Source organism: Cynocephalus volans, chromosome 10, assembly GCF_027409185.1.
Source record: "Cynocephalus volans isolate mCynVol1 chromosome 10, mCynVol1.pri, whole genome shotgun sequence".
Lineage (NCBI taxonomy): Eukaryota > Metazoa > Chordata > Mammalia > Dermoptera > Cynocephalidae > Cynocephalus > Cynocephalus volans.
The window spans coordinates 17,591,034-17,599,794 of NC_084469.1; the positions used below are offsets into that span (position 1 = coordinate 17,591,034).

Consider the following 8,761-nt stretch of genomic DNA (forward strand, 5'->3'; position numbering starts at 1 on the left):
AATGACACCTTCATTTATATTTTTATCTGTATTTAACTTATAGTTATTTTATTTCTAACCCTTTCCTCCTTTCTTGTTGAGATAGGGTTACCCATGTGAACTTTTGCCTCTGACGGTTGCAGGTATTCCATCTATGCACATCTGTCTGGATTTCATACCTGAGCTTATTGCACAGCCAGAACTTGAAAAACAGGTGAGCTTTAGGAAAATTTTTATCTTCCTCCAATCTCACTAGTTATATATAATTTTTAATAAAGATATTCTTGAGAAACATGTAATATTTGGGTTTTGTATTGCAGATATTTGCTATCCAGTTGCTTTCTCACTTGTGTATCCAGTATGCGTTACCAAAGTCACTTAGTGTGGCTCGCTTAGCTGTCAATGTCATGGGAACTTTGCTAACAGGTGTGTGTAGCCAATCAACATCAACAAAAAAAAGTTCTGACATAAATTAGTACATATATTTTCTGAATTTAGTGCTGCAGTGTTTTTTGTGTCACTTTGAAACAATATGACACAATATGTGTTACTATTGGTTTAACTTATGTCATCTTTTGAATTATTTTTCTCTTGAAATTTTTCTGTTTATAAATGTGATTTATAGTATAGAGATGAATGTATCTTTTATTTTGTGAATGAATATATATATTGATTTATAGTAACTATATTAAGCCTTCCATATTTGATAAATGGGAATGAAATCTACTTCCTGAATATAATTATGTCAGTAGAAAACAAGTTGTGATTTCAAATGCTCAGAGTTCCAGAAAAATATAATCATATGTATAAATGAGATAAATATATTAGTTGTTTCCTTATGTTCTAAAATATATTCTAACATTTTAACTACCTTCTGGCTTGTAGAGTAAAATGGTATGAAAATAAACTACTTTAAAATATACTATAATTCAGTCTTTTAACATTTCGGCTTTGTTAACTTAGTTTCCTTTCTCAGTGTTCGCAGAATACCCTGTTCATTTGTCTTTCTATTTTACTCACCTCATGTTATAATTACTTACAGTGGTTAAGAGTTTGCACTGCCTGAATTTAATTCCAGCTCCATCACTAACTGGCTGTGTGACCTTGAACAAGTGTTTTAATCCCTAAATTTTATTACAGAATTTTCTCATAAATACGGGTATCATAATAGTACTTTTCTCATTCATAAGATTGTGAGAATTAAATGAAATAATGCATGTAATGCACTTATCACAGTGCTTGGATGTAATAAGAATTCATATCTTGGATGATGACTTAGACTGTGAACTCTGAGGGCAGGGACTGGCCATGTCTTAGAAAACTCTAGCACAGAACATGGTGCTTAGTATGTTGTATATGCTGTGTATGTTAAATTTATGTCTGTAAAGTAAAAAATTCTGTTTCATTTCTTTCTAAACAGTTTTAACACAGGCTAAACGGTATGCTTTTTTTATGCCAACTCTGCCAAGTTTGGTCTCTTTCTGCCGAGCGTTTCCTCCATTGTATGAGGATATTATGTCTTTGCTGATCCAAATAGGGCAAGTTTGTGCCTCTGATGTTGCCACTCAGACAAGAGACATTGATCCAATTATTACACGTAAGTGGTAACTCGTTTTTAAGACTTATCTTGGCATCTCAAACAAAAAGGCCAAGTTCCTTTCCAGATTTCTTGCCTTAATATGTTTTCCTTTCCTTTTGTTCTTAGGTCTTCAACAAATAAAGGAGAAACCAAGTGGATGGGCTCGAATCTCTAAAGATTCATCTAATAAAAATGGATCCAGGGACACTGGAAGCATGGATCCTGATGTACAGCTCTGTCATTGTATTGAAAGCACAATAATTGAAATAATAAACATGAGTGTTAGTGGAATTTAAAAAATTTTTTAAACAAAAAAATGAAGCTGTTTGCTGCATATACTCAACATGAATTTTCATATTATAACAACTCTAAACTGAATGGGAACAGTAATGCCTTGGAATCACTAAAATGATTCATTTCAACATGAATACAATATAGAACTGAGAATTATGTCTTTTTTTTTTTTTTTTTAAAGATGACCGGTAAGGGGATCTTAACCCTTGACTTGGTGTTGTCAGCACCATGCTCAGCCAGTGAGCGAACCGGCCATCCGTATATGGGATCCGAACCCGGGGCCTTGGTGTTATCAGCACCGCACTCTCCCGAGTGAGCCACGGGCCGGCCCCAGAACTGAGAATTATGCTTGCTTGTATTTGATTGACACATCTTTGGATATACTTTGCTGGTATGTTTATATTGTAGCAGCTGAGCTTTTTTTCCATTGGTAACACATTTAAGAAACTCATTACAGAAAAAGGAATTTGGCCTTGTATTTAGCTTTTGAAGTGAAGAAAGACTGCCATGCCTTTAATTTAATTTCTTATAAAAAGGAGACTGTGGGTAGTCCTAGTGTTTATTTTAACTGTGAGCTTGTAGTAACAAAGACAAAGATGCAATGATGGGAGAGAGAAAAAGGGATCGAGAGAAGGGAGAATTTAGGAAAAATTAGGAGTTAAATCTTCAAATAGAATTCTCAAGGACTTGCAATTACAAGTAATAGCAATGTAAGTTGGAATTCTAGTTCCCAAGAAACAGTATTGAGAAGGCTTTAAAAAAAGAGCAAGTATCTTTTGTAAATGATTTCTACGGAATTATAGATGGGGATTTAAAAATTTCACGTTTGCTTCAATTTTTACTAATATATGAAGCCATATGTTTAAAGAGATACTTGAGTAATTTGGAATTTTTAGATATTGGTTTAAAAGTGTTTATAGAAACATCTTTGTGCAAAGAAGAACCTGAAAGGAGGTCTCAGTTTTTTAAAAATTTATTTTTATAATGCTTTATTAACTTACCTAATCCTCAGAGGGGGAAAATATGTATCAAATTAAACAAAGGTTAGAGTAATAAAGCCCACTGGATTAAAGAGCTCTTGGTTTGTCATGAGGATTATAATTCACATTTTACTTTGAAAAAGAAAATATATAACAGTGTTTGAACCTCAGGAAAAATTAAAATGTTGAAAATACTGTCTTGCTGAAAGGAGTTTGCAGTCCCCTGTTAGTAACTTCCATTGATTAGGTAGATGCATTCATCTAGAATTAGAAACTAGAGATAACACAAATGATAATGATCAGTCCTCATTTAAAAAAAAAAATTAAGTATCCAGTGTAGAAGTTACTTCTCTTTGCTCTCTGAGATATACCTCAACCACATACTTGCCCCCCGCCCCCAAAACAGACCTCTTCACTTATAAAAGAAGTTAGGCAGGCTAACGTGAAAGTGGTTTTTAAGAAAGGAAATTTAACTTAAATTTCCTTTTTCACTAGCAAATAGTCACATCTCATTTTCTTCCTTTGTAAAATGGGGTTACTACTGGCCCAACTTCATAAGGGTTGTCTATAAGAACCAGTTTGTAGCTGCTTCAAATCATGAAGTCCATAGTATCATATGTGACAAAATATTTATAACTTTTTATTATATGCTTAACGTTCAATTAAATAATTTTGATGTAAAAAATAAAAGCATATGCTTAAAAAATACCCGAAGAATTTTCATATTTTTAAACAAGGCAGTTTTGTAGTCCCTTAGGATTAAATACAACTGCTCCTGTTTTGTTTGTTTTGTTTTTAAACTGAGGCCTTGGAATATTTTGTGTGAACAGGTATTCCCTAGGAGTTCAGAAAAGATTGAAGTATGTTTTCTAACTAAATGTAATGTACATTCCTGGATCAATTTTCAAAGACTGGTCAAAACCTGCTGTGTTAAAATAACATGCTGTTTTTCATCAGATTTGTTGATGTAAATAAAATGTGTAAATATATTAGTAAATGTTAATATTCATGTATTTTAAGTTAAGGTTATAAAATTTGTCACAATGTGATTTTTTTTTATTCAAGTGAAAACAGATGTGTGCAGCTATTTTGAAAATTGGTTTATAAACATTATATTCTTTATCAAATGAACGTGTAGTTTTTTGTTTCATTCCACTACTGTTAACCTGAAAGGAACAACAGTTCAAGGGACTGTCTGGATCCTATGTGTATCCCCTTCTGTTATGCCACGTACATTAAATGGCAATACAAGGTTAGAGTCAATTGAAAACCTTAGGAAATTAGGAGAAAAAAATGAGAGTATTTACCTTGGAGCAGTTACTGAAAAGAATCGATATTTTAAAAAGTCGTTAAAGCAGAATAACAATTTGAATGTATTTTTAAGGATTTATTTTATAAATTATCTTTCATCCCACTGTTGTAAAAGTAAGTTACTCCATCTTTGCTTATGTGTATACACATATTTTCACATTACTGAATTCCTAACACCCTGCTTAGAGTCTGCTTTTTTCCACTTTCTATGGATTTTTTTCTTGCAGGTTATTTAATTTTTATAATTTTATTGGCTTCATAGTATGTTGAATTGATATATCATAACCACCTCCCTATTACCAGATGGGGAAGTTTGTAGTATTTTTTCAGTAAACAAGTAGACACATCAATTGAGGTATATTCACTTTTTTTCTTTTAGATTACGTATTTGGTTTAAATTTCTGCCACTGAGACTACTAGGTCAAAGGGTAGAGTTTATGACTACCCGTTTTGTCATTTTGGGAAGATTTAGTAAAACAACTGAAAGTGAGGCCAACTAGCCCCTTCCTGCTAACTTCCCTCCCCAAACTAGTTACTTGAATTTAAGAAACTGTCTCAGTTTTACCTTTTTGGGACACTAGTATTTAAGCCAAGTTTACGCTCTTCAGAATTTTTTAAAGACGCCAAAAACATAATTTAGCGAGATATGATTAACCACCAATCTCTGAGGAAATTGAAGTAATAGTTGACAAAGTAGAATAAACTGGCCTTAGGAAGTATTAAAGGCGGAAGAGCCTTACTGGAGACAGAAATGATCTGGTGCTGGAGACCTAGAGAGCATATCTCTAGCTGACCTTGAAAGCCTTAAATATTATATTGTTGGCAGTTGTTACAGAACCTTCTCGAAGCCTAGTTTGGCTCAATAGGTAATTCCTGCCTCAGTCTTTTCGATACCGTGGTCTCTGTAAAGTTGGGAAATTTAAAATGAGTGGCACTGATGAATGCTCAGAAAAGAATTTGGCAAGGCTTAAGGATGTTTCCTCTTCATTGGTCTACGGACCTTAAGAATGAGACTTCAAGTTCCCAAGGAATTTGCTGCATGGGTTAAATCACCTGTTTGAAAACTCGAACGAAGACGTTTTTCCTTTAAACAAGCCCCGCGATTTGCTTCAGTCGTTCACTCCTCTGGTGATTGCTTTCCGGTGCCGCCAAGCACCTTCGGTCTGTTTGTATTTCGGAGGACTCAATTGGGTGCCAGAATTCTCGCCCCCTAGCCTCGCGCCAGGATTGGTTGCTTGATTTCCGGTCTTGGCGGGTTGTCTGAGTTCGCTTGGCGATTGGGTACTGGCAGTCGAGGGGGTGGGAGGCGGGAATTCGTCCGGGGCTGTGTTGTTGAGGCGACTGGTGAGAGCTGGAGGTAAAACGGCCGCGAGCCTGCCACCGGGCCGGGGGAGTTGCAGCCCAGTGAGGAAGGTAGAAAGGGTTAAGGCTTGTGCCAGGGCTCCGCTTTATCTGCTCTCGGAAATCGGTTTTCTTTTCTCAGGTGAATCCGGAGCCCAGTCAGTGTTGCTTCGGTTTCCCTCAGGACAGGCGAGTCTGAGGGAAGTCACGGGAAAGGGCGCGAAGCCGGCGAACAAGTGGCGTCCCTTCGCTCAAGCTGTCTTACGGGCCTGTCGGTGTTGACTGGGTTACCAGGGCCTCGGGGATCTCCACTGGCCGTGGGGGGAAGGAGGTGGAGGGAGGCGATACCTCGTTTGAGGACAGGCCTGTCGTTAGCCCCGGGGCCCCGCGTTTCCTCTTGGCGGGAGGGGGCGGCGACGGCGGCGGGAGGCAGATCGGTGTGTCTGTCCTTTATGCAATGTTTAGGGGGAAGCTGCCTCATTTTGAGACGAACGTTGCCACAGCTGGGTGGCGGATGGACTGATTCCTAGGTTGTAGCTAAGCAGCTAGGCTAGCGTTGGGTTGTTGATTCAGATGAAGAGGATAGATTCCACCATGACTCATTTTCAGCTTTACGGATGGAATCACAAAATGTCAGAACTGGAAAATACCCTAGAAGAGGGGTTCTTAACTTCTCATGGACCACACGAGCTGTGGTTTAGGTTATTATTGGCTTCATAGTCTTTTGAGTTGCTATTTTAACCATCTTTCCGTCCCCAGATTGAATTTACCATTTTGTTCACTATTGCAAATAATTCTGCAGTTGAGAAACCGCGCATATCATATCCCCCTCTATTTTGATATCCTTAGGATATATTTATGGGAGGAAATCTGTGGACTTTCTCTTCAGAAAAATGTAATCATGCACGGACGCTTCTGCATGCAATTTCAAGAGGTTACAGTCTCTGACTTACATCTGTGCACAGTGAAATTCAACTTACGTTTATCTTATTCCAAAGCCTATCCTCATACTGAACTTTAAATAAGAATTATTGAGCACCTCTATGTGCGAAAGCGTTTTCTCCCTTATAAGTCTTTTAATAAGGAATGATTATAGATAAGAATCTTAGACTAGAGATGTGAGAATACATGTCAAAGGTGACATATCTCAGTCCTTGTCAAAACCTGATCTAGAATCTGTGCTTCCTGACTCCTGGTCCACAGCTCTTTCTTCCTTCCTTTCCTTTCTTTTTCTTTTTCTTTCTCTCTCTCTCTCTCCCCCCTCCCCCCTCTCCCTCCCCCTCTCTCCCCCTCATCCCCCTCTCTGCCTCCCTTCCCTTCCTCCCTTCCCTTCCTCTCCTCCCTCCCTCCCTTCCCTTCCCTTCCTCCCTCCCTCCCCTTCCTCCCTTCCTTGCCTTCCTTCCCTTCCCTCCCTTCCTTCCCTTCCTCCCTCCCTCCCTCCCTCCCCTTCCCTTCCCTTCCCTTCCTCCCTCCCTCCCTCCCTCCCCTTCCCTTCCCTTCCCTTCCCTTCCTCTCCTCCCTCCCTCCCTTCCCTTCCCTTCCTCTCCTCCCTCCCTCCCTTCCCTTCCCTTCCTCCCTCCCTCCCCTTCCTCCCTTCCTTGCCTTCCTTCCCTTCCCTCCCTTCCTTCCCTTCCTCCCTCCCTCCCTCCCTTCCCTTCCCTTCCTCCCTTCCCTTCCTCTCCTCCCTCCCTCCCTTCCCTTCCCTTCCTCTCCTCCCTCCCTCCCTTCCCTTCCCTTCCTCCCTCCCTCCGTTCCCTTCCTCCCTTCCTTGCCTTCCTTTCCTTCCCTCCCTTCCTTCCCTTCCTCCCTCCCTCCCTCCCTTCCCTTCCCTTCCTCCCTTCCCTTCCTCTCCTCCCTCCCTCCCTTCCCTTCCCTTCCTCCCTCCCTCCCCTTCCTCCCTTCCTTGCCTTCCTTCCCTTCCCTCCCTTCCTTCCCTTCCTCCCTCCCTCCCTCCCTCCCCTTCCCTTCCCTTCCCTTCCTCCCTCCCTCCCTCCCTCCCCTTCCCTTCCCTTCCCTTCCCTTCCTCTCCTCCCTCCCTCCCTTCCCTTCCCTTCCTCTCCTCCCTCCCTCCCTTCCCTTCCCTTCCTCCCTCCCTCCCCTTCCTCCCTTCCTTGCCTTCCTTCCCTTCCCTCCCTTCCTTCCCTTCCTCCCTCCCTCCCTCCCTTCCCTTCCCTTCCTCCCTTCCCTTCCTCTCCTCCCTCCCTCCCTTCCCTTCCCTTCCTCTCCTCCCTCCCTCCCTTCCCTTCCCTTCCTCCCTCCCTCCGTTCCCTTCCTCCCTTCCTTGCCTTCCTTTCCTTCCCTCCCTTCCTTCCCTTCCTCCCTCCCTCCCTCCCTTCCCTTCCCTTCCTCCCTTCCCTTCCTCTCCTCCCTCCCTCCCTTCCCTTCCCTTCCTCCCTCCCTCCCCTTCCTCCCTTCCTTGCCTTCCTTCCCTCCCTTCCTTCCCTTCCTCCCTCCCTCCCTCCCTCCCCTTCCCTTCCCTTCCCTTCCCTTCCTCTCCTCCCTCCCTCCCTTCCCTTCCCTTCCCTTCCTCCCTCCCTCCGTTCCCTTCCTCCCTTCCTTGCCTTCCTTTCCTTCCCTTCCTTCCTTCCCTTCCTCCCTCCCTCCCCTCCCTCCCTTCCTTGCCTTCCTTCCCTTCCCTCCCTCCCTCCCTTCCTCCCTCCCTCCCTTCCTTCCCTCCCTTCCTTCCCTTCCCTCCCTTCCTCCCCTTCCTCCCTCCCTCCCCTCCCTCCCTTCCCTGCCTTCCTTCCCTTCCCTCCCTTCCTTCCCTTCCTCCCTCCCTCCCCTCCCTCCCTTCCTTGCCTTCCTTCCCTTCCCTCCCTCCCTCCCTCCCTTCCTTCCTCCCTCCCTTCCTCCCTCCCTTCCTTCCCTTCCCTCCCTTCCTTCCCTTCCCTCCCTTCCTTCCCTCCCTCCCTCCCTCCCTCCCTTCCTCCCTCCCTTCCTTCCCTCCCTTCCTCCCTCCCTCCCTTCCTCCCCTCCCTCCCTTCCTCCCTTCCTCCCCTCCGCCCTTCCTCCCCTCCGCCCTTCCTCCCCTCCTCCTCTCCTCCCTTCCTTTCCACAAATTTATTTAGCCTGTTTTAAAACAAACCAAAAAGACAGGTTTTATTTTTTTCCAGTTTTGGCAATTGACAATAACGTACATTAACAAGATTATTTTCCATTTTCTTTTTTTAAAAAACAATTTTTAAAGTAGTAGTATTAGGCTTAGATGTTGTATCTCATCTCAGATACCAATGCTGTTATTGAAGAATATGGTCTCAGCTAGAATATTCCAGGGCGG

General features: G+C 42.4%; 1 protein-coding gene across 1 annotated transcript in view; it reads left to right on the forward strand.

Moving 5' to 3' along the window:
• Window positions 1–1,892, forward strand: part of INTS2 (integrator complex subunit 2) — a 47,618-nt gene extending 45,726 nt beyond the window's left edge. Inside the window, exons 22-25 of the mRNA XM_063111466.1 lie at window positions 86–193; window positions 300–405; window positions 1,400–1,576; window positions 1,685–1,892. Of these exons, the coding sequence (XP_062967536.1) occupies window positions 86–193; window positions 300–405; window positions 1,400–1,576; window positions 1,685–1,854 (561 nt within the window). The 3' untranslated portion in view covers window positions 1,855–1,892. The remainder of the gene's footprint in view (window positions 1–85; window positions 194–299; window positions 406–1,399; window positions 1,577–1,684) is intronic.
• Window positions 1,893–8,761: the final 6,869 nt, after the last annotated feature.